This window comes from Ammospiza caudacuta, chromosome 8 (assembly GCF_027887145.1).
Source record: "Ammospiza caudacuta isolate bAmmCau1 chromosome 8, bAmmCau1.pri, whole genome shotgun sequence".
NCBI lineage: Eukaryota > Metazoa > Chordata > Aves > Passeriformes > Passerellidae > Ammospiza > Ammospiza caudacuta.
In genome coordinates, this window is record NC_080600.1 from 24,164,585 (window position 1) to 24,190,548 (window position 25,964).

At 36.4% G+C, this 25,964-nt stretch overlaps 1 protein-coding gene and 1 long non-coding RNA gene across 2 annotated transcripts; one reads left to right on the plus strand and one right to left on the minus strand.

Annotated features, from left to right (window-relative positions):
• Positions 1-1,666: 1,666 nt before the first annotated feature.
• LOC131560745 (uncharacterized) lies at positions 1,667-16,497 on the plus strand. The gene is made up of 3 exons (XR_009275006.1): positions 1,667-1,720; positions 6,688-6,824; positions 16,443-16,497. It is a non-coding gene; the product is annotated as an uncharacterized LOC131560745 (long non-coding RNA).
• On the minus strand, positions 8,121-18,754 carry LOC131560743 (plasma membrane ascorbate-dependent reductase CYBRD1). The gene is made up of 4 exons (XM_058809678.1): positions 18,421-18,754; positions 14,850-15,058; positions 12,264-12,418; positions 8,121-12,052 (listed from the first exon to the last, which is right to left on the minus strand). The coding sequence occupies exons 1-4, from the start codon at positions 18,605-18,607 to the stop codon at positions 11,752-11,754; spliced, it is 852 nt and encodes a 283-aa protein (XP_058665661.1). The 5' UTR covers positions 18,608-18,754; the 3' UTR covers positions 8,121-11,751.
• Positions 18,755-25,964: the final 7,210 nt, after the last annotated feature.

The following is a 25,964-nucleotide window of genomic DNA, read 5'->3' on the forward strand; positions in this document are numbered from 1 at the left end:
AGTCACTAAGTGATACTGCTGACACTAAAATGGCTGGAATGTTATTTACTTCTGTTTATTTCTTTTGGAAATCTTACAATATCTTATTGCAAATGAAACAAAAATCCACATATAATGGTGTAAGAAACAAAGGTTTGTCTGTAGTTTCAATGCTGGTTTATTGTTCTATCTCAAAGCTAATTGAAATCCAAGATGTTTGTATCAAAGCTGTAATGAGACACTGACAAATACCTTTCTGCCCCAGTGGAAATGTAATCTTTCTATGGAACATTTTGTCCTGGTAAATTCCATCTGCAATAGGCACAGGCACTTTGCATTTGAATCAAGAAGGTCACTCCTTTGGATCAGATGATACAGTGTACACTCCACTTGCCTTTAGATGAAATTGATCCTTTACTGCATTGAACATAAGACTGTGCATTTTTTACACCTAATTATCTTATTGTTTCATCTAAATGAATTTGTAATGCTAACACCACCACCCCTTTTTGATCTTTGCACATATCTGTGAGACAATTCTCTGAAAAGCCTTATTTCTTTGACAGGAATACTTTAAAATATTCTGTTGCATTTCTTTGCTAAATAAACCAGAATAAAATCAGTGTTTCATTTATTGATAGAATTGAATATTTCATAGCATTTCTCTCCCTTTTGCAGCAGTAACACCATAGTTCTATGTATAATTACTCAAACTTGTTTGAGTAGTCTTCTTAGTACCTAGCAACTACATATTCAGCATTTTGGTTGTTTTACTCATAAATAATGCCATTGACTTCAGTGAAGAGAGGCATCATAAAACTGAATGGCAGTTGCACTGTGTTCACTCTTCAGTGTTAAAATTTTCATTACCTTTGGAAAGGTGACTTTTTTATTCTTTTAATATAAAGTAATTTGTACTGAGTGTATGTAAAAAAGTGTGTAGATTATTTTTACAAAAACAAAGGGAAGAAATCTCTAGCTATGGAGGGGCTATTGTGAAATGCATAAATAGCAGCTAGGTGTCTGCAGGTATGAACCTGTTCTCATTTAAATCAATGGAAATTTCATTGCTGACTGCACTAAATGCTGCATCAAGACCCCAGCTCTTTCCAAAAATCAATTAAATGCTCTTAATAGGCTTTCATGCCTTTGAAAATCTTTCTCTCAATTACAGATGGAAACCAATCAATTAGGCCTTAGAGTTCATTTTGTTAAAATAAATGCCACAATATTGTGCAAAAATTAAATAAGATGCTTAAATTTGCTGGCTTCTATTTATCCAGAAGGATTAAGCAGTATCTGTGATTGTCAAACCACCTTGTTCTATTTGCTAGGGCATGTGGGACTCAATAGAATGCTGATGTGACTTTGTGTGTTTTGGATTGTTTCTGCACTGTGAAGAACAGTGCTGGTACTAGGAAGTTGAGCAATGAGAAATTGCCCTGTCAGGACATGGATTAAAATTAATTTTATATAGACTTTTAAAGTGATATTGTAGCAAATAGAAATTCTGATTTAGCGTCTGCTAAGAAAATGTTGAAAATGCTTTTAGAATTTTCTTAAACAGATAAAGTTCATTAATAGTAGATACAAAAAAATATAATTATTAAGGAATATTAAACAGTATTTAGTGTAAAAACACTGGCTTGTTCTGATCTGTATTAATTTTGAATATTTCATTGTTCATAGGAGATCCAGTGGTGGCTGAAGAGTGCATGACACAAGCTGGCAGGTGGTACAGGTAAGATTTGCATAAAGCAAATTTCTCCATTTCTGCCATCTTCATCTGCTGTCATTCAGGTGCCATGAGCTGTTTCCTTAAACTGCATTGTTGTGAAGTGTAGATTTATCTGTATCACCATGAGGTCATAACATGTGTGCTTCACTGTGCTCTATTTACCTAGAACATATTCTTCTGAAATCTTAGGTACTTATACTGCTTTTATAGATTTTAAAATTACAGCATTAACATCTATTTTGTGTTTTGTAATTTGTGATTAAGCTGTATTTTACCTAGATATGAGACAGCATATTTATTATTACAATTTTTATATAAACGAAAATGATGTCATGTAGGTAACATAATACTCCATATAGTATGCATGTTACCTTATGCATAGTTCCTATAGTAAAGATTTTGAGGTTGTTATTAATTTTATTTAATAAATTCAGATACTGAGTCAAGACAAAAGATGGTCTAAATACCTTAAAGTTGTTACAAAACCAGAGAGAAGATAAACTTCAGGAGAAATTTCAAAACAGAAAAAAATTAAAAATGGTGTTTGAGGGGATATTATAATTAGGAGGGAAAAGATTTTAAAAATAATAAAAACAAGGAACTACTGCATTTGATAAGTATTTAATGAAACCAGCTGTATCTTCATGTACTTGAAAGTCTGATCCTCACAAACTACTGAGTGGTTCTCTTCAAACAAAAAACAGAAAAAAATGTGACCGTCTGAGAACAAGCACGGTAAGTATTGGTCTAGAGATAATTGCTTTGAAAAGTTATTTTAAGCTAATGAGAAGTTCATAAAAGAAAAGTGCCATTTCATCCAAATGAGTGTAATAATATCAGCTAATGCAGAAACACATTCTGGGAAGAAAAAATAAGCATTGCAATGCCTGGAATGGCCAGTATGGAATAGAGAAATGTGTCCAAGTGAGTAAGCATCAAATGAAGGATTATCCCTACTTGTGGAGAATCCATTCCAGCAAGTAATTGAACCATGGGCTGCTGCCTCTCAAATTCGTAGGACTCCCCAGAGAGCTGAAAGGGACTCTGCAGATTCTGTCATCAGTATGCCAAAGATCTCTGCTCTGTACTGTAGTGCTCAAAAGTAAGTGTTCCCCAGATTTCCATTCTTAAAGGACTTCTTTCAGAATACTGATCAAACCTTGGTGTTCTGAGTTTTTAAAGGCACAGTGTTGCTGTTGTTTTGCATGTGAATGCAAGTTTGCTGTTGTTTTGCATGTGAATGCAAGAAAGAAGTTCTGATTAAAGTTCTAAAATTAGAGCAAAAATGTTATGTTCTGAAGTAGCTTGAAAGGTAAACAGAAGGCTACCAAGTGTGTAGGCTGACCACAGAAAAAGAGAGAGGTTAAGAGTTTAAAGAGAAATATTTTATTCTGTACTTAGCTTGAAGCGAAAAGAGACTGTGCCAAGCAAAAAGCAGAAAGACAGCTAGGTGTGCAAAGCTAGGTGGCAGGACACTGGGGAAGTGTGCAGGATGAAGCTTCTGAGACTGCTGAATAAAGGTGTGGGGTATAAATAAAAACTGATTTTGTACTGAAGGGTGTGCAAAACCATGATGCTAGAATATATTGATGCAGGAACATCCCACATGCATTGCATATATCTCAAACACCTTCTAGAACATTGTGCTAGACCACACAACTGTCTTTTACTAGGATGCCTGTTTTGTTTGGAAAAAGATTGCACATGAGATTCTGGCTCTGAACTTGAGAGGTAATGCCATCTGTAGAATCAATACTACAAAAGACTTCACAATTTTACTGGATCTTTTAACTTTGTGTTTTCTATATCTCCTTCACACGTTCAGATGGAAGACTAACTACAGTATGTTAGACTTCTCACACCATCAGGAAACCTGTGACACATTTTAAAATTTCCTTTAGAAACTCAGTTCTGTCTTAAATACTGTTCACTGATTCATTCTGCAAGCTTTCTTAACTTGATTTTGATTTGATCCTGTGTACAGCTGCATAAAGATTAGTGTTTATCATAGGATTAGGGCTTATCATACACAAACTATTCTGAAGAGTCAAGAGATTTTAGTAGAATCTGCCAGCAGCCAGAACTGTGCAGCCAAGTCCAGTTAAGATATGGTTAAATGCTTTTTGCCAACCTTGAATAAAAAATACTGTTGTAAAACTGACAACAGCTAAGAAACAGAAGCATATATTAAAGTCAATGAAAGCTAATTGGCTGAGCTCTCTGTCATCAAATTCAGTGTGATTTGGTTGTATATCCAGAAAGGAAGCTTCATGTTCATGAAAGCTAGATTTCAAGTGACACTGCAATGAATTGAAGCAAGTCTCTACCAGTGCTTCTTGACCTAGTAAAACATAAAAGATTTTTCATTTTGTTTATTCTATAATAAATGGCTGTATGTGTATAACAATGCATAAACCGTATTGACTTGCAGAATGTTAATCTCACTTTCTAGATGAGATTTTTCCTTATTTCAAGCAACAAAGAAGTATTCATAATTTTATCTTCAGGTGGATACGAGAAGAATTTATTTTCTTTGCAAATCATGGCAAATTGAGACTTAGTTTAGGGTTTTACATTTTGCCCCCTTGATTTTAGAGTGGAGTCTTGCCTTGCTTGGGAAATTCCCTGCATTTTGATGCAAACTTTTTCCAGTATTTCAAAAAATTGCATTTTCTGTGGGCACTGTGGGTTAACAGAAGACAACTGTCTGCCAAGTGGCTGTAAATAATTTCAAGTTGCACAAGTCTGCTTATAAGCAAAAATCTTTCCCTGTTTAAATGTCTAGAGAAGGTAATTAAAAACTGTAGAATGTGCAAAAGGCTATACAGACAATGAATTGCTAAAATAATTGTAATGATGCACAGTTCTACACTCACCCATTTCTCTCTGCTGAAGGACACTGTGTAGAAGGCAAATCTCTGCCTGACAGATTCTGATGAGAGTTTTTGTTAATTACACTTGACCTTACAAGGGGCACCGTGTCACTTCTATATAAAAACAGTACATTGCTTCTATTATAGCTGGACATTTGCATGAAACCACAAATAGTTTCCTTGCTTATCTGTGTTCCTGCCTTGAGACCAGTAGCTTTCTTGCCTTTTATGAATTGGAGCATAATCTAAAATAGAGGATGAATAAAATAATTGACCAAGAATATAGCTTCAGATATTGTTGTCTATGTGCCCCACTCTGTCTTTCCCTTTTCTGCCTTTCCCTAGGGGAAAAGCAGTTATCTTCCTTATGCTAAATCCAGTTCCTATCACAGCAATCGTAAATCTTGGCATCAGTCTCACAGCAGAATAAAAAGTCAGATCAGCAGGAAGCTTCCACATAAGAGCAACAGGCAGCTCCAGGAGGAGGAAAAAAACTACAAGAAAAAAAAAATCTTTTCAAACTCTTCCATTTATTTTCTTTCAAAAATAAAGGATTCTACTCATTAGAAACCCTCAGGTTTCCTTGTATTTTTAAAGATAATATGGCTTCAAAGAATGACAACTCATTATTCAGCCAGCCTTTCAAAGCCTTTTATTTCAAAGCTTCTTTCTGAATAAACAAATCTATAAAGAGAACAAATTGTAGTTTCTTCTTTTCTTAGTGTTTTACATAGAGGCTACACAAGCTGTCTTCTCTCAAAATGAGGCAGACTTGAAATTACAAAGTAACCAAAAATCGTTGGATGTAGCTGGTGGAATTAATTTTATGTATTTTATCTACAGACTGGCTCTAAAGCCTCAAAAATACTGTTAATTGAAAATTCAAAATTTTAGATCAAAACCCCAAGGTATTTTTTATTACTGTTATTATTTGCTTAGAAATGTTTAAATGTTTAGAGATAGGCAAAGGAACACTAAGTATAATAAAAATAACTATCATAAACATGGTGACAGTGTAATAAAACTGATAGTAGGATTTGCAATATAATTTGAATTTGTACTTATTGAGCTGATGTACAAAATGTCCTTGTAACCATTTATTACATTCCACAAGAGCTAACTTCAGAGGAAATGAGTCCTTTAAGGCATTAGGAGGTACTGTCCTACTCAGACTAAAGTGAGCTACCCTCCCCAGGATGAGAGATTGATGAGGTTTTAAACCAGAGAAAATATATTGAGAAATACAAAGATTTTGTTGCTAGAGCAGAGAGTCAGGGAATACAAAGATAGAAGTAAAATGTCCTCAGAAGAATGGAGAAAGGAGTTCAGAATAAGAAGGAAATGTTAATTAGTGAATGGAGCACATGTATCTCAGTGGCTTGGAAAGCATAATGTTAGAAAGTGCCAAATAATACAATTTGTAGGAAAATGTGCAGAAATGTCTGAACTCTCACAGGATTGTAGTCACCTCTTCACTTAGGAAGACCAAGGCATTGCTGTGATGAGCTCAAACCATGTGTAGATTCCTTGATAGTTTCCTATAGTTAGTACCTGAATTACAGTTGAAAATAAAAGGAGGTTCAGAGCACACCAGACTCCATGATGGCTGACATAGGCTTACAAAGGAAGGAATCAAAAGAAGCACTCTGTGTGATTCTGTGCCAGAATACTGGACTTCATTCTAAAAGCAGGTACAAATGGAGTACAAGTGCAGTCAGAGACTGGAGTAACAGGGAACTCTCCTGTCCCTGAAGACAGCTAAAAACTCTGGAAGCAATTCTTAAAAATACCTTCTTTTTTGAAAGTGAAGTGACTCTGTGGAGTTGCAGTCCTCATCACCTAAAAGTAGGGCTGGTCTAGCATCTGCCAAAGGCCGTTTTGGTAGTGCTTGCCATCTAGTGGATTACTGCTTGTATACACATATGAGCAGGATCATCTGCCACAAAAACAAACCATCACACTATTAATCACACTAATATTTGATTGTATCCTGCAGAATTGGAGTACTACTCAATGGAGTTTTTTATTTTGTTAAATGAAAAGCTTGTGAGAATTGAACTACAAATTGCAAGCATTTTCAAAACTTTTATCTGACAGCTGCATTTGCAACTATGACATGACCTGGTGACCAGCAAAATAATGGAATTGAGAGCCAATGAGTAGTCAGTGCAAGTGGCATGGACTCAGCTGTAAACTCAAGCCCCAGGCTAACATATGTTGGCTGAAGCTCTATGGTGAGTACATTTGGTGAGCATAACTGAGCTTGTTGAAATTTATACCCATTGTTTCTGCTTCTTTTGTAAAAATTCACTGGGGCCCTGTCTTTTCTTTAGATTTATGGTTTTTATATAGTAGTAACTAGATTTTCTCAACATTACTTCTTCTCTTTTCTTAGCTGAATTGCCTGGAATAGTTGTCATCCATTTTGTTGACCTGGACTTGAATTTCTACCTGATTAATAGTTTATCCCTCATTACTTCCCACTAATCTTAAAGAGGTCACAAGTGTTGCTCATACCATAACACAATGCAAATATCTGTATTGTAAATTACAAAGGTTCCCTCCACTACTTAAAAAAAATTTCTCCACACAGATGTAGTCTTCCTACCAAAATTTGAGTTCCCTCTTTCAATTTTAAATACCATTGGGCTTTTACTGAATTTTTAAATAATCACCATATTTTAAAAACATGGACTATTTTACCAGAATTTTCCCCAACACATCCAGCCTACAGACAAGTTAAGGGAATTTCTCAGCAACAGGGAATTGTCAGATTTGGATACAACAGGTTTTCTGCTACGTTGATGTTTATAATAGTATGTTTTTTAATCCATGATGATGAAAATGTTGGAAAATTTTAGCCAACAGCTTATGGTATTCACAACTGATTTATGCTGTATGCTTTCAGAATTTCCAATTAAACTTATTGAACTGAAGAATACCTGAATTATTATTTGTTACTAATATGTTCATACAGATGATTTTACTTTCATAGCATTTAATGATCATTAACCTATTTATGAGTAACTTGATATGTGGATGTTGAATTGTGTAAGGTTCCATGGGGTCTGTGCTTAGTCTGGCTGTTACTTATCTGAAGGCATTTCAGTCTTACAGTGCATTATGTTACCATAATGTATCAGAATTCTTGATCTTCCCAATTGCATTCTCAGGACAGGATAGTTTTGTTGCTAGAGTAGAGAGTCAGGGAATACAAAGATAGAAGTACCTCCCTCTAACAACTGCTGTGAGGAAATTCTGTTATAATTGGAAGATGAAATACTAATTTTTTATACAGTGAATTATTTCACTTTCTGTAAAATAATGACTATGTTTCTAAGACTACAGAGTACATAAATTCCATCATAAAGATCACCATAAATAGTTGAAATTAAGACATATGTAAGAAACTTTGTACAACCATCCTCCCATTTTCAAAAAGTAAATTACAAATAATTTGATCTTTATCCAAATTTAGAAAGTTGTATTTTAGTACCATAATAAAAATCTGTACTCAGTAGTATCACAAGTTCAAAAAATCACTTTTATTAATATATAAAAAAGAATAAGGAAAACAGACATTATACTTAAATATTTGCTCTCATCTACAAATAAGTATTTTGGATTATAAAATAAATTTTTAGGTTCTTGTGGACAGTTAAAAACAGAGGAAGGAATGTTCTGAACTAAAAGCAAAAGAGACTTCTGAAATAGAAAACATTTGGCAATATCTCTTAGTCACTCAATAAAATATCCATGTAAACAATTAATCCATATTTACATTATCATATGCAATATTCTTGGCTACATGTAGTAAGATGTATACATGTTCATTACATTCAATTTTAGAATCCAATTTGCACCATCATTTCTCAGTTCCTTAATGTTGGAAAAAACACTCTTCTGCTTCTGTGCATAGTACTGTATGACAGCATGTAAATATAGTATTTTTTTTCTCAGGCAACTGAAAAAGATAGCACTTTCAATGTCAGGTTTTGTAACTTCCTGTTTTTTAATAGGAATCCAAACCTGGAATGTAAGCTCTACAATCACATTCCTGTAAAAACAACCATGTAGATGATTTCCAAACATGCAGAAAAATACCCATGGTAAAGCTACAGTTCTACCTTCCATTTGTATCTCTGAAAATACATTTTCATTTCCTATGTTGCTACTGTATTTATATAACTCATAAATACAGGTAAGAAAGTTTGCATGAAAGGAAAGGTAATGGAAGGCCACTTTGAGGAGCAGGACTATTACTCCAAAGAGTAATTCCTGTGCATAGTGCTGATGCATTTTTATTTAGCATTGAACTAACCTCATTTTTTTGCAAGGATACTTAGAGGCCTTTTAAATCAATTTAGAATTAAGCCAGAAGACTATAGTATGTTTTGTCAGTTTTAAATTGCACACACCAAGGTTGATCAAGGTTTAGGAGCTCACAGCTACTGCATCTCATGGGGACCTCCCAAAGATCAGCCACAATGCACATGAGATATCACTGATTATCAATTCCCCAAATGCAGTCTTCCAGCTTCCACTGAGTTTCTACTATCATGTTTAACCTCTAAGTTGAAAACCAAAATTATGTTCTGCGAGGCTCCCCTCAAAAGGTTGCTAATCCTTGTTTTTCAGTTAGTTTGATATCACAGAATCACAGAATGGTTGCAATTGGAAGGGACCCAGAAGGATCATCGAGCCCAGCCCTTAGGGAAATGGCCCATCTGGGGTTTGACCCCACAACCTTGGTGGTACTTTACCTTGCACTTCATGAGAATAGAGGAGTAAAGAAATGCCACCATTCTTTTTTCAAGTAGCACTCCCCTTGAACAGTACATGGAAACCAGAAGACATGCTGCTTATTTGACAGCATACAGAAGCAAGCACCTAAAAGCTGTTCATTTCAATACATCCAACTCAGTGCTGTAACAAAAGAAGTCATGGATTCTGTGTTTTTTCCAGTACACTGTACAGTTACTTTCTTCCAGAACAATCCCTAGGCAACTGACTACCTTCCATACAAACATATGCTTTTATTATGTGACCTAGTACTATGCAAGGATTGAGTGAGCTCATTTTCACAGGTGGATGAGGCACAGTAACAGGCAATACATAACAATTTAAAATGCTGTTGCCTGTGTCAGTGCAGTATAGAAAGCTGCATAGTAAATTACTGCAAGTGAGCTCGTTTATTCACTTCCTCTGTCATGCTTCACTGTTTGATTCATTGCACATTGTGGGACTGGAGAAGTGCTCACACATTAGTTTAGCAGTTTAGGTTAGTGTTCCTTCTGTCATACCTGAATTGTACATTAAAAGCAGGTATTTTCTACAGTAGAAAAATACACCAATGTGAGGTTGGTCCCAGTCACCCACAAACATATAATTGAAACCATAGAACTCTGGGATGTCATCCTTGAGTACCAAATGGTGCAGCAGAAAAGTTTTTAAAATATTTTATTATGCTAGCTTTCTATATTGCATTCACCAAATAATAAAATATTATTACAAATCAAATACCGGGAACTGAGGCACTTCTTGTCAGAGAAGACCCAAAATAACTCAAATGTCCAAAATTTTTGTTTGTACTAACACACAGTGAGCTACAAAAATGGCACATTTGTTGAAGAGTATTGTATTAAAATGTTTTTAAAAGCTGGAGTAGATAAAAATTTATGTAGTATTTAAAAAATAGGCAATTATTTGCTGTCTACAGCTATCTATATTCCAGCATGAACAGTGGTAAATTCGTATTTGTAGTGGGCTCTGCAGCTTTTACAAGAGATAATAGAATGGCTCATCATTTTGGACATGTGCAGTCCAAATAATCTACTATAATTATTCTTCCATAATAGTAAAAGTATAAATATTGTTTGTATCTGTGAAATTACTGAATGAGCATAATACATTAATACTTCAATTACTAGAAAGAGCTATAAAAGTAAAGTGCCAGTAGGGACTCCTCATTTTTAGAGAAAATTGCATTCTTTAAAACTGTAATTTCAAATTCAAAAGTGATAGAGTTTGTATAGATTGCTTACAGACCAAAGCATGTCTTCATGCCTGTGATAATAATGCTTTTGATGTCAGTGTGGAGATGCCCAAACTGGCGTTCAGTTAACATTTTATTAAAACAGCAAAGCTCACCTGTGTCTCAGAGAAAGTATTTCTCACTTGAAGTTAATTTTTTTTTCTGTGAGACTGAGAGCAGATTTTTCTGGTTTCCAACCTCCTAATTTCTAGTCTGGTACCATAAATCAACAGAGCTGTGCAATCAAATAAAGATATTAAATGCTGCCTTTTAGGATAAAAGGAAGACTTATTTTAAGTGATATATTTTTCTAAGTGTGTTTCTATTGCTTTTCAAATAAGATAAATTCTGCATTTGGATGTTTTTAACAGTTCTTAGATTACACTAACAATTGCACATAATTCAAAGCCAAATATTGTCTGCATACAGTATACCTGGTATACTGAAAGGTCAACAGATACATTCTGATTTAAAAAAAACAACACCAGAAACCCCCAGAAGTTTCTAAAGGAAATAAAACATTTTATGAAGATATCTAGCAAACTTTTCTCTTTTTTTTTAATTAAAAATTTTAGAATAAACATTTTTATGAAGCAACTCTGTAAAGTGCAGAATGACCTCAAATCCCATAGAACATAGCAGCCAGTCAGGGGGTTAATCAGCTAGAGAAATCAGAGCTTTAAAAAAGTGAACATTACCAGGAAATGTATGTGTGACAAACTAAATTATTCTGTATGGTATACTTCATGGCTGATTCATAACTTGCAAAAGCACTCAAGAGCAAAATTTAGTTGGAATCTTGTTAAATTCTTCATGACTATAAGAGATAAAAGCATTAAATTAAGAAGTGATATGTACGACAGTTTCCAATTATGTGATATTCCCATTATGTGATGTCATTCATGCCCTTGTTTTTTTAAATAAGGCATGGACTAGTCATGGACCAATAAAATATGCTTGGGACTTACAGGAATTTAAATACATATGCAGAAAACTTGAGTATCTTTCAGCAAGCCATACTGAAAATGAACCCCCAACCTACTTATGTATCAATATAACTACATTAGAATGACCCTCACCAGGGGGAATTTGGAGGTATAATAGTACTTCTATTCTCTGTATTTTCTTTACATAGTTGATCTTTGTCCTGCTTCATCAAATTTGATGTTTTGTTTTCTGGCTGCTTCAGTATTTCTCCTCAGATCAGATTTATCTGCATTACTACTGTTTGTCATTGTGGATTCTGCTTCTGTGCCTTCAGGAGTTGCTCCAATGGGGCTCAGAATTTTTGCATTCTCTGCTGGGGGCCGCTTCCAATGGGGCCTGCTTGCCATCCACAAAATAAGTGAACCAAATATGACAAGCAAAAGACCAAGGCAGTTGACCAAAGTTGCTTCTGGTGGGGATTCACTGTATGCAGGATTTTTCCTTTGAAAGGGGAAAAAGAAAGAAGATGTCAGAAAAGATTGTTTTAAAGACAATCCTGGTATAAAAACAGCAGGCTCCAGCTAGGTAGGTCTTTTAATACAAACAAAACAAAACAAAACAGTGTCCCAGTACTGGATGCTTACTATTCTGGGCAAATGGAAGTGTATTTGCAACAAATAACCTTAATAAACAAGTGGAAACAAATACTTACAAAGCAAATATAAGCTTTTCTGTGATTCCCATGAGGGCTGTTGCAATCACTGTTGCAAAGATAGTAAGACCTGAATAAACGTGTATTGGCATGAGAGCTGCGCGGAGACGAACTGGAGCAAACGGGAGCAGAAAGACAGCAAAACCCAAGAACAGCTACAACCACAACAGATTCATAGTTAGAGCTACATGGAAAACAAGCTGCACTTCTCAAGCAGAACAAAAATAATCATAAAATTCCATTCTATTATGTCTTCAGGTAAAAATTTGAAAATAATTGGCATTTCTATTTTTGAATGTGTTTCCTATCAAAATCAAAGCAAAATTCTGGATTAGGACTTGGGAAGCAGACATTAAATATTTTATAAAGCATCCTATGTGGTATCAGTGTCTAAACTTACTGATAGTGCTCAAACTTCAGTGTCACTAATTCACTAATATAATAAAGGTGTGAGAAGCCACACTACTACAGTCTTGTCAAGTCGTGTTATCTGCCTCTGTTGCAGATTTGCACATAAAGGAACATCAAAAGACAGTCTAACCTTCTGACTTGAGTGGATTAAATAATTTTATCTTGTTAGAATTTCAGTTAAATTTAAGTGCCTATCTTTACAAGAGGAATGGTCTCTCAATATATTGATCACATGGCATTTACAGAGTGAAGACATGTATGGGTGGCATCAAGTTGTTCAGGGTCATTAGTCCTCCTATTAGCACTAATTTTGTGATGGAAAATAACCTATCATGTCCCATGGTTGCATCCACAGGCTTGCCCAGTCATGCTGAGGTTGCAGCCTTTCTTTAGTTTGTTTTACTGTTACTCACCCCTGCTGCTAAATTAGGCCCAGTGCATGAATTTGTATTTCATCCTGCTTTAACTCAGTCCTTGTTTTATCTTTCCATAATGGATTAGAGAGCCAGATATTTTCTCCCTTGGAAGCTTTTTAGTACACCATAATCAAATCATCTCTTAATCTTAGATCTGCTAAACAGCTGGAGTTTTTAAAGTCTTGCAATGGAAAACAGGTTTTCCAGCCCACAAATTACTTTTCCAGAATTTCTTTGGGTTTGTTGGTTTTTACTTTTCCACATTTTTGCCCTATTCTTAAATTTATGTCAGTGTACTACACTGTATTAACCTACATTTGGCTAATTACAATATAGTTACCATATTTCAAATTAAAAAGGCAGGCAGAGTATTATGTGAGCATACGACTGACATGCCCCTTCTGGTAAGTGCCAAGTGATTTCTCTGTTAACAAAGATACTGCTTTATGACTATTCTTTATAGTGCTCAGTTGCTTAACAAATATCAGTGTCTGACTGGAGATTTACATCCCAGATTGGAGGAAGGAACATTGAGAATCTTTTGATGTGACAGGCGAGGCATTAAGTGCCATTGATCATGTTTATAGTAGCAAAATGAAAAGGAGAACTAAGATTTTAATCACAATTCTTAATTTAACCATTAGAAAAAGTACTGATACTCAGTGATGTGGCAGCACAGACTTCCTTGAAATAGCTGCATTATTAGGACAAACTTAATTTTAACGTTTTTTCTTATTCATTCATATTCATTCTTATTTATTTATTCAGCTGTAGAGAATATACTCAACAATGCTGCAACATGCTTTCCTTTTTTATAAATATTAAAAGCACTATTTCAACACTATTTCCTGTACCTCTTGGCCTGAGCAGTGAAGAATAAAGTCCAGAACCCAAATACCTTAGCTGAGGCTTTTTTGTGCTTGATCATAGATAATTAAGTCTTTTTTTCTTTTCAGTGTTTTGGGAAAAAATATTTGAAGGAGCAAAATAAATTTCCATAGTGTAATAACAGTATAGGGAGTTCAGAATGTATATGCAGAAGCATCTGTATGTGTTCTGTAAATTTCAGGGCATGGTTGCTCTTCTTTACCAAATGCAAAACACATTAAGTAAGCTCATTTTACATTACAATAATGCTAATTCTCTGCCAAGAGGAGCAGTTAGAAGCATGCCCACAAACATCTGTCAAAGTTCTGCTGATTCAGGAAAACTGGTTAGCCAGTAGTGGCTCATTCAGGTTGTCAGATCCTTTACATCTCTACTGCTTCCTGATGCACTTGTTTTGCTGATTAGAAAAGTCTTGAGGCCAAGAGATCACTATTTAAATTTATGATAGCTGAAAACCAAAACCAAAACCAAACAAAATCAAAAACAAATAAAAACCCCCCCAAAAACCAACTCATTACTTCATTTGAGACTTCCTTAATAAATGCTCTAACTGTTTTTAAATATGCTGCCAACAAACTAAGTAACTTGCTGTAAGTTCAGAAGTTAATAGGGCTTAGAAACACACTACACTGTAACTGTATTGTAGTTTAATGGCCATTTTGCCAGCAAATAAACAAAACAGGCTTAAAAATGCATTTTTCTTCAAAGTCAGTGATCTAGTATTTGTACGTTTACATAATAATTTTCCAAAAAGGAGTGTAAAATGGCTATCCCGGTAGTTATGATGTACTAGCAAGAGCCTATTTTGCCTGAATTACTAAAAACATTCTTCAAATGTACAACCTGTTTATAAATACAGTTAGATTCTGACCTGCAGAGAATAAAATATAACAGCAGCCAGCCCAATCCAGCTGTGCAGACTGTACATGTTAGGAATGTTCTTGGCATTGTGGAAATCAAACACGGCTACCATAGAAACGATTGCAAGAATCATAGCTGTAGTATTTAATCCAGCATGTATGAACTTCATTAGGAGTTTGCTGCACTTCCAGGTCCAGGGCAATCTGTACACAATAATAGCTGAAGAAAGAAGAGAAACAAGATTTTAGTCCTTATAGAATAATTTCTTTCAGATGTTAATAATTATGCATAATTCACATAGGTACATTTAAATTACAGCAAAATCCAACCTTAAGTCTTCTAAAAAGTCTATTAGAATGTTTTTTCTCATACACTTAGTATAGCATACTCTGAAAATGCAGCTGAGGCTTAAATATAGCTTCTTAGGGATTTCTTCTCAATTATAAAAAATCCCACAAACTTAAGTGTGTTTCAAAAAAAAAACCCCAGAAAATAACTTGGTGTCATCTTTTCCTCAGTCATTAAATTGATTTAACGGGGATTTGGCACAGGGTTTTGATTTTTCTGCTACTAGTCAGATTGGAGCAATACAGCCTGATTTTTATATTGAGAAGATCACTTGTTGAGAAAGCATGCAGGATTATTTTATAATATTTATTCTCTTTGCAACTTTGGATAATGCTGTTCTCTAATTGCATAGATACTGATATGACTGTCTATTACATCGATATCAATAAGACTACTTTGAATGGGAAAATGCTCTTCAGCATAAGGGAATCATAATCTGACTTTAGAGACAAAAGTATTTAACAAATACAACTTGGCCTTCTTGGCTACCTGGGCACACACTGGCTCATGTTCAGCCAGTTGGCAATAATATCCTGCATTAGACTATTATTAACCAACTTAGTACTAATGCTAATGACTTCTAATTTTGTAAAACATGTGTCAAAAGGCCCCAAAACATATTTCAACATCCCATGAGGATATTCCTAATAAATTTTTCTTGCCATATGTCCCACAGTATTGTCAGTAATTTATTCATGGTGCAGCAGAGTACTGGACTCTGTATGAAGAAAACTTAATGAGCATAGGTCCTTATCTCAGTTTTTAGTCTTTGATCTCAGAGGGCCAAGTCTGGGCTACAATTTTTGTATAATATTTTTTTGTTGTCATCTAGCTGATTGAACTTCCAAAAGCACTATCAAACTCCCTAGTCACTTGTTCACATAGTCTCAGATCTCTGTTTGGGCCTTGAATTTTCAAAGTTGTTTCCCATAAACATTACAATAGAAAACCACTGAATAACTGACTAATGGTTTAGCCAGTTGTTAACAATACCATTCATTACCAAATGAGTAATAGTTTGGCCAGTTGATAACATTCATTATCATGTTACATGCCACAGCCCAGTTCATAGACATGATATTGTAGTTTGATTTAATCATCTTCATCTTTGCGTGAGGGCTTTGTGTGAACTTACTCATTACAATTTCAGCAGATTTGGTTAATCACTGTGAAAAGATACAGTTTTATTTCCCCATCACCCCTTCTGTGTGCTTCTCCCTGCCTTTCTCATAACTGGTGCTTTTCTAATCTGCAGGAGGAAAGAAGACAGTCTGGGGAACAAAGGGGAGAGAAGGAAGATTCACCTTTGAGTGAGTACAGGCTCTTAAAAACTTACTGAGATGTGATATGTAACTTCATGTCAAAATTAAACAGCCCAGGTTAAAACATTCACTTAGAATGTTTGCTGGTGACATGGTAAAGCAGCCTCATGAAGAGCCTTCTCAAGGCAGAACATTTCTAGTACTGTTAAGAAATTTGACAGTCTAGGCACCCTGGATGGAGCTTTTTGACTCAGACCTTAATCCTGTTTTGAACTATGATTTTAAAACACATCACACAGAGCAGAGTTACCTTGCAATATTTTTATATGGCATGGGACATCTGTCCTTTAATAAATGTACAGGGCAAAATTCTAGAGTTTTTGACCAACAATACAACACTTCCATCCTTTGTATAGACTAATAAACTCAAGAAACAATTGGCTTAATTATTATTTTAAATCCTCTACTCAAATTTAACCAAGTTTTTTTTTAGCTACACGTTCCTTCTTTCAAGTACTTATCTTTCTTGTATGTGTCCAAAGAGCTATCTGATTTCTCCCTCTCATCCAAATTGCTTTGAATTCAGTGGCAGACTTCCATCAGCCAAATCTGAATCAGATTCACAGTGGTATCTTATCTGTTGGTATTTCATCTGATTTACTATAATACCTCTTCAGTCACCAACTTTGCTTTTCCTATTATGTGATAGGAGTTCCTCCCTAAATTATGCTGTGTTATTAGTGAATTCCTTGTATGCGTGTGGTTTCTTAGCTATGGTAAACTTCCATTTACTGTATGTATATCCTTACCAAAACAGGGCAACACCCTTTCTCTGTGACACAGGGAAAAAACTGAGTTTCAGAGGAAATAAAATAGAAAATACATAGGAAAAAGCTGCGGAAAGCCTCTCCTAATTTTCTTCAAAAGTTCTGTGCTTATTTATAAAAAAAAAAAATAGGTTGAGCACATTAAGTAGTACAGATCTCAGTGAAGTCAACAGGTGGTTTTCATTGCTTATTTATAGCCTGAAATTACATTTCCTGTTGCACAATATTATGTAAAACAACTTTAAAATATCGTTTATTGCTCAATACTGGTTTGCAGCTTGAAGCCACAAGAAGGCTGAGAACAGTCCCAACTCCCACTCAAACCCAAAAATTTACAGTGTATGTTCAAATCACAACATTCTCTTCATAGCCAGAACAAGACAGCCTTCGGCATCTTCCAGCCTTTTGACTGGCTGGAAGTGTAATGGGAAAATGTTAGTCCATGACTGAACACTGAAATCCAAGTCCATACATTCATAAAGAAATTAAAAATTAAAAAAAAAAAAAAAAAAAAAAAAAAGAAAAAAGAAGAAGCAACCCTGTATCTTAAAGATTATATGTTATTTAAGCAACAGAATAAATGATTCATTAAAGAGATATGCTTCACAAAACAATTCACCATAAGTCTACCATAAAGAAAACTGCATTTTAATAATGCTTGTGGTGCTACATTTTTTCTGGCAAAAACCTTGTTCCTGGATCAAGCTTCTGTGGTACTGAACTTTCTCTTCTTGGGACATGGAAGAGAGGCAGAAGAGAAACTTTCCTACGGCAATATTTCTGGCATTTCGATTTTCAACTTGCACAAATTCCAGCTGCCTAGAAAAAACACACCTCGCAGGCATTACTCAAAGTACACGGCAATCCCCGGGCCAGGATAAACAAGTGCTTGCAGAAAAAAACCCCAAAACAACCCAAACCCCATATGTAGCAATTTTGGCTTATTACAAGGCACTCTTTGTCCCTCCCCGGGAGCGATGGCTTCCCTGCACTACGGAGCAACTGCTGCGGGGGCTCCCGGCCGGGGGCTGTCCCTGCGGCTCGGCCCGGAGCCTCCCGCGCCGCGGAGCCCCGGCCGCACCACCCCGGCCCCAGGCAGGCCCGGCTCCCCCGCAGCCCCGCGCCGACCCGGGCCCCGACGCACCGATGCCCTGGACGAAGACGAAGCCCGTGATGATGAGGACGGGGTGCCAGTTGAATTCCGCCGGACCGCCGTCCCAGCTCAGCCCCTCGCGGTAGTGAAAGACCCAGACGAGGGAGAGGATGACCGACACGAAGCCGACCAGCAGCGAAGAAGCCAGGAACGCCAAGAATCGCCCGTAGTCCTCCATCTTTCGAGCCCCGTGCCCTGCAGCGAGCGCCGCGAAGGAGGGGCGGGCCGGCGGCCGGGTGGGGTCGGGCTCGGGCACGGCGGGCACGGGAGGGGACAGAACGGGATGGACGCAGCAGGGGCGGGAGCAGGGCGGCACTCCGCGATCCTCCGCGCCCCTCCACCCTGCCTTCTGTGAGCGTCCCGTTCGCAGTAAGAACTCCGCCTTAGAAAATAATGTTCTGTGTCAGCCTGTGCCCTGCCATGGTGACGGCTCGACTGCGCTCCCCCCGGCAGCCAAGGAAGGGAGCGGGTGGTCACGGGTTTTGTGCTGAGAGGCTGTTGTGGAGGTTGGGGAGTTCACAGACCCGCCAGAAAGATAAGCCACCACAGCCATAAGCACTTACAGATAAAGTAGGAGTGCTGTTATGAAGAAGAGACAGCGCGCACAGAAAATGCAGAGGAGGAGAAGCGCACTTAAAGACACTGATGTAGTTACCTGGAGCACTGTCTTGCCATCATGATCGCCCCCTTCTCACTGGATTCATTGAGTGCTCCAGATATAGTACAGATACTAACCAGTTACATATGTGGAGCCTGGCCTAAGTGTGCAGGAAGATGTGGACATTGTTTTGTTGAATAGCACAAATATATCAAACGTCCACTCGCAAAGAAAGGGAATGCATAAACAGAAAATTCCAATAGGTATGGAAAGGCCCATTATAGGGAAGTTAGAGAGGAAAACAGAAGAAGAAAAAAAACCAACAGACTTGCTCAAGAGACAATAGACCTGCCAAAAATATAACATGATTGATTAGACCAGCTTGGTCAAATCACATAGTCAGCAGTTACTTTTTGTTTTGGTGTAGAACATTCAGCTGGCTCTGAAGCCTGTCAAATGTGGTAGGAGGATATGCCCAAACATATATTCAACGCTAATTTTCTGCTATTTGATTGGCTCACTTTAAAAATGTATCTAGTGTTGAACTCCATATGAATTAGAAGTTCGTTATTTGATTGAGATACTAAAAAAAATACTATGTACTCTGGCTAGCATTTGATCTCTCTGGTATCACACTTAAACTGAGGCCTAGAAAATGAAAGGAAATGGTTTTATGAAACTTAAAATAGTTTCGGTAGAATACTGCCAATTCAAACATCATATTTACTAAAGTGTTGGAAATATCTACATAGAGACATGAAGACCAAGCCAAATTGAAGTGGGATGCAAATATACTTCTTCATTATTGTCCTTAATCCCCTAAAAATACACCCTGACATTTTAAAGAAAAGCTTGGCTTGAGCAGCACTTGTATAAAGATACTTAGCTTTAGTTTGAATGGATTTGGTGTGACCTGCCCTCAGGATGTAACTGGTTACTCATTTTACTCACAATGGCAAGTAGAACACTTGTATTGTTAAATTTCACAAGTCACAGCATCTAAGAGAAGATCCAAGCCCTAAATCTTCTGATGAATGCACTCATGCATAATCTTGCCAGGGTGCCAGATTGTCATTAGCTTATGAGACATACAGGTCATCTTAATATTATGGTCAAAAAAATTTTACTTTTGTCTCTGCAAAGCATAAAAACTGACATAAATGTTTATTTTAAGTTGCCTCCTATGAACTTAAATCTCCCAATTGCAGAATGCTTCCAGTTCCCCCTGATTTCAACAAGCTTTAATTACATCCAGTATCCCAACAGTCCCATTTAGAAATCATCTCCTCAAGTGGATTTTACTTAAACTGTATCTCTCAGAAGATTTTGTGAATTCCTATAGCTCAAACTGGTTTACCCTGCTAAAGCAGCAAATAACAAGATCAGACACAAAATTCCATTGAACTGAATATGAAGCCTAGTTTTAACAAGTAATGATGAACAATTAAAAAAAAATATATAATTGAAGAAATTCTAAGGCTTAGAGATTGTTAAATAAATCAAACCAGAACAAAGTGCAAAATGATTTGTTTGACATGTTGAAAGTTCTTTATAGAACATATAGAAATTTTCTTTATAGAACATCTGTAATGCAGAAGAGATTTCAGGCAGCACCATTAGTAACTCCGGCCTGTATTTCTCTGCATATTCTGTTCTTCCACCTCTTCATGCCTGCCTGGTGCAGATATCAGATTGGTGCAGAATCAGAAGCAATCCTTAGCACAGCTACGATGTCTGAGGGGATTTCATGTTTACTTGGGGTGGGCTCTCAACATGATACAGTTGACTGCTGAGGGCTGAATGACGCACTTGATAATTGGTTTGGAAAATAACCCCCCACATAAAAAGGAAAGTACCCTGTATGGGACTTTTAAGTCTCCTTGCAAGAATGCAATAAACACCTGGTTTTGTTAATCATTACTGTGGATAGGTTCTACAGCAGTTCATAATCTCTACTCTTTTCCAGAGCTTCCTAGGGACAATGATATCTTTCCAGTACATTACCAGCTCTGTCAGTGTATATTCCCTCTTAGCAGTTCTGTTGGGACATGATATAACATGCACTTCTTTTTTTGGATTGCTGCATTGTCAGATGTAGGATAACTGTGACTTCAGACCTGGAAGAACTTCAAAGTAGACAGACAAAATAAGACCTATGAAACAGACAAAGATTCACAGATTATTTTGAAGAGGTAGCAATGGATTCCTGCCAGTACTACACGTATGGTACTTGGCAACTGCTGGCATCATTCTGTACCATTCATACATTTTGAGAGCAGCAGCCTAAACATAAGTGCACATAAATGCTTATCAAAGCAACACACCATATCACCATAGGCCATTATTTTGTGCTTCTGATGTAAATTTTTAATACAGGAAGTGTTTCTAATTTCAAGTGACCAATAACTGACTTGTCAGAGCTGTACTTAGAATAAGATTAGTCTTTTACCAGCTACAACTTTGTCTTTTTTTCTATACTGGACAAGTCATTTAAGATCTAAGCCTTAGACCTGGATATTCCAGATAAGTTACAGTATCCCTTAAAGCATTTGGATGAGGTTTTCAGAAACCTGGTGGCTGTTCATTTTATAAACAAACAAAAGTGCTGAGATTGTCCAGTCAGTTTTGTTCTGGCAGCTAATTTAACTGACTGTTTTGGAAGCTTTAGAAATACCTCTGTAGAAGGTATCTTACCAGGAGCAATGCAGACAAAGGAGTTCAAGTAATTAGTGTTTGAAGGCACAAACAAGCTAGGATGATCCTTTTACTCTTTTTGATACTGAGTTCCATGCCTAAGCAATAAAACCATTTGACCTTTGCTATTGAGAACATTAATAGCAAAGCTCAAATTAATTTTAATTTGACTTTGCAAATTGTGACTGTGGAGCAAGACTCTTCCAATAAATGATTTCTACTTATTCTCCACCCTAGAAAGAGCTTTTTCTGAGTTAAAATAAGACACATAGTGCACCTTTTGTCCAGAATGTTATCCTGGTCATAGGCCAGTCATTGTTACCTGTGCAATGAAACTCTTTTTTTGGTCTTCAATCTAAAAACATTTTGCTTCTCTGAGTTGTAGGATATTTTTCTAGTAATTATTTTGTATAAGCTTTTTGAAGTTGTGGAACTGTGGGACAATAGTTGGAATTGTCAAGGCAAGATTGTAAAGTTTTACTGCTTTCAGTTTTTATTTGGCTTGTGCTTTCTTATTTTCTTCCCTACCACTCACCAGTCTTGCCAGGGAGTATGTGCTCAAGTGACAAGAGAAAGGTGGGATGTGCACTCTTTGTACCCTCAAAGCAAATCTTATCAAGAGAAGTCACTCCTTCCTATCTTTTAAATTTCTAGGCTGGGAAATCCACCTGGGTCTCTAAACAGCTATATTTATCAAATACAAATAAAGGCTAGCATTTTTGGGATCCCGTTTCTGCTTCTCTGTCCTCTCTCCAGTCATTGAGATGTCTTCATTGATGGTGAAGTAGAAAATCAAAAGTGATTCTGTTGAAGTAGAAATACTGGAAGTGTGCTGCTTTGGTCCACAAAACAAAATGTTCCTAAGACAGCCATAAAATCAAGCCAGCTTTCAGGCAGTACAAAGAATTGGCTGTGGCATTTTTAGAAATACCTCTGTGGAAGTTGTGGCTGTTGAAGTTGTAGTTGTAGAAGCTGTAATGGCCCCATTACAAAGGGCAAAAATAGGAGGAGCGTGGTGTCAACATTCAGGAGTTTCGTAGATTTCCATTGCCCCAGAGCATGGAAATGTGTGCAACCACGCTGCAAATGCATGTTAGAGGCAGGCAACATCCAAAGTTCAGACTAACTGCAGATGCAGAAGATAAAAGGGAAAATTGCCAATGTATGAGTTGGAATTTGGAACATTCAAGTAAATACAGAATAATTTTCCTGCCTGTCTTCTGGCAAGCAGCTGTTACTGGGGACTGTCTGAAGAGCCTGCAAGCCTATCATGTGGAATACATTGCTTCTCTTGCAGCATCTCAAGTAAGCCAGAGTTCTTGAGTCACTTTGTGGAATAATTCCAGTGAATTTTAGCTTTCCCTCCCATGTTTCCTTTTTTCTTCCTAAGAAGAATGTGCCCTTACTCTTCCCTAAAAATACCATGTTCTCAACAACACTATTCCTTCTCCACTCAGGCAGGAATAAGGCATTTGTACTCCCAGTTTACCAAATGAGTTACTAAGCTATACCAAGTAGTTCTTAGCAATCACATTATTGTAACTCTTCACTCTGCTAGGATGCCTAGTTCCTTTTATTAAAAAAATCAATCCCAAAAAAAGCAATCTATTTTTGCAGATGTTAATCTTTTATTAGCCAAATCAAGCACTTTGACTACTTTATTAAACCTATAAATATTTGAGTGCACTGACATAAAATTATTTTCTATATTATTTCTAATTCTTTCTATATTCTATAATATAATAACCTGAAGATTTTGGTAATTGTTTTGCAATTTCAGTAAAGCAGAAATAAATACCATAGTTGTAGAAATGCCAAGTCTAGCAACCAGAGAACTTCAAGTGATCCTCTCTGAATTGTTGATACAATTCAATTACTGGTGAGTCATTGCTACAGACATGTCAGATCAAGTCCAGAAAAAATAAACTCTTTAAAGGTTTTGCAGTGTAGTGATACTTGTCAGTTAGAAAAGAACTCAGTTGCTGTTCTATATATTCTTTTGTGGTTCAGTCTTAGAAAACCAGTTTTACTACTTACCCTTTTTTGCACTTACCATTTAGGATTTGTTCATTCTGGCAACAGCAGAAAGTTTGTTTCAACTCTGGTGAAATTCAACATGAATTCACTAGTCCATGACCTTTTAAATTACTAGACCAACATTTTGCTTTTTGTAGGCAGAGACTCAGAGACCCTGCTTTAAGCAGCAAACAGCAGTTCCTCACCACTGTTCTTTCAGAAAGCACTCAGCTTACATGCCACCCTACACAGGTGTCCTTTCTAGCAGGTATTCCTTTAAACAATCTTTATAATAACTGGGAACCAAATTCATTTATTAGCTGTTCCATCTTGTGGGATAGCTGTTACAGTTCCATAAGGAAAAAAATCTTGCTGTTGAGTTTTTGGCAATCTTCAGTTACTGTTAAGTAATATGAAGTCTTTTTCTCAATAACAAAAGGAAAGAAAAGACAAAATGAGAATAAAATGAGCAAGAAACTGTGCTGTTAAAGTAATTGAACATAAGAAAGAAACATTTTTCCACATTAAATACAGAAAGTTTGGGTGAAGTTATTTAATTGTGAGTGCTGGCAAAAGCAGTTAAGATCCCTTCAACTCTGTGTGTGAAATACACATTTGAGTCTTTCCTCACATTAAGAGTTCACTTGTATATTTACATCTTTCTACATATAGAATCTTTGTCCGTTGGGCATCTAGTGCTAGTGAAAATAATGGACGCACAGGCCATAAGCCTTTCAGGTTTGATCTTATAAAGGATGCACTTGAAACTGCATTTGATGTAAATTGAGGTTTTATCTGCATACTCTGGAAACATGGCACGAGTGCTAAGCACCCCCTGAAAATCACAGGAAACAAGAATACTCACAATTTCACATTACCAGTTCCTTAGTCTGATTTTTTGTAAAATAAAAATCTATTAGTAAATGAGTTGCCTGATCATAAAGGAGTTAGGTACTGCCTATAAGAAGTAAATTTTTGTCTTCTCTTACTCTAATGCATTAATTCACATTTAATATCAATTTGACACTACAACAGTACACCCCTGCCAGCAACAGTAACTAAAAAATGATTGCATATAAAATCTCCCGGCAAAGTATAAAGTACTAGCTTTTTTTCTGGTGGCTGAATTTTGTTTAGAAAATAACTTGAAGTAAAAGCAGTAAATTCAGGTAGGCTGCCACCAAGCATGTGGGTATTTGTATTTGGTTTAGATAGTTATTTTAAACATTTTAAAAACTACTGGTTTGTGGTCATCACTTTCCTCCCATTTAAACACAAGTTTAGTTTTAGAATTTTCTGGGTCCCTGCATAAGTACAGAAAGCAAGTCACAGCTTGAAAAGCACAAACCATAAGCATTTAATGATTCTGCTTTAGTGTGTTCCAGACTGTAAGCAGGGTGCCAAGGCACTCAGAAGTGTTCAGGGCTAGTTGTTTGGGATTCTCTGTTCTTAAACAGCTTTCAAGGTGTTTTGAAGTAAATAGAAACCTCTTCTGTTTCTGAATGAAAATGTCAATGTGGGACCTGCCAGGATGGAAATCTGCCATTATCTGTAGCACAGCAACACAGTGTGCATTTAGAGTGATAGAATTTCTTACACAAGGCCCAATCTTCACCAAAGTCTGTGTCATTTTGATCATTACAAATTGCTGCATTAAAAAAAACCCCAAACAACAAAAACAAAACTAAAAAAACCTGATGTAATTTGTAGATTTAGCCAACTCTCACTTTGTAAGTCTGCCATAGATTAAAAATGAGCCACGAGGACACACAGCAAACTCCTGAAAGCTACAGCTTGTTTTTATGACTGTTCATGTGAACAGTACCTGCACTATTTCATAAATGATGAAGTTTCAGTGTCTTTCTCTGGGAGGAACTGCTGCAAAAAGCCAAGCAGCAATGAGCATAAAATTTAAGTGTCTGCTTAAAAGTTGGATCTTCTGTCTTAAGAGTACAGCTTCATATATTACTTATACAGTTACTTATAAAATAGCAGGTAATGGACAGGTGTTCTTTCTTGGACTCAAAGTGAAAACTTAGGGAAGATAGGGGAGAAGTTGCGTGTTGCTGCTGCCCTTTATTTCTCTTGTTGTTTCATGATCTTTTTAAATGTATTTTTTGTGTTGTTTTTTTCTTTCCACAATTACAATTCACTTTTTCTTTTGCATTACATTTTCCTTAAAAACCCACAATAGAAAAATTTAATCATTTTTTCTAGAGCTCTTCTG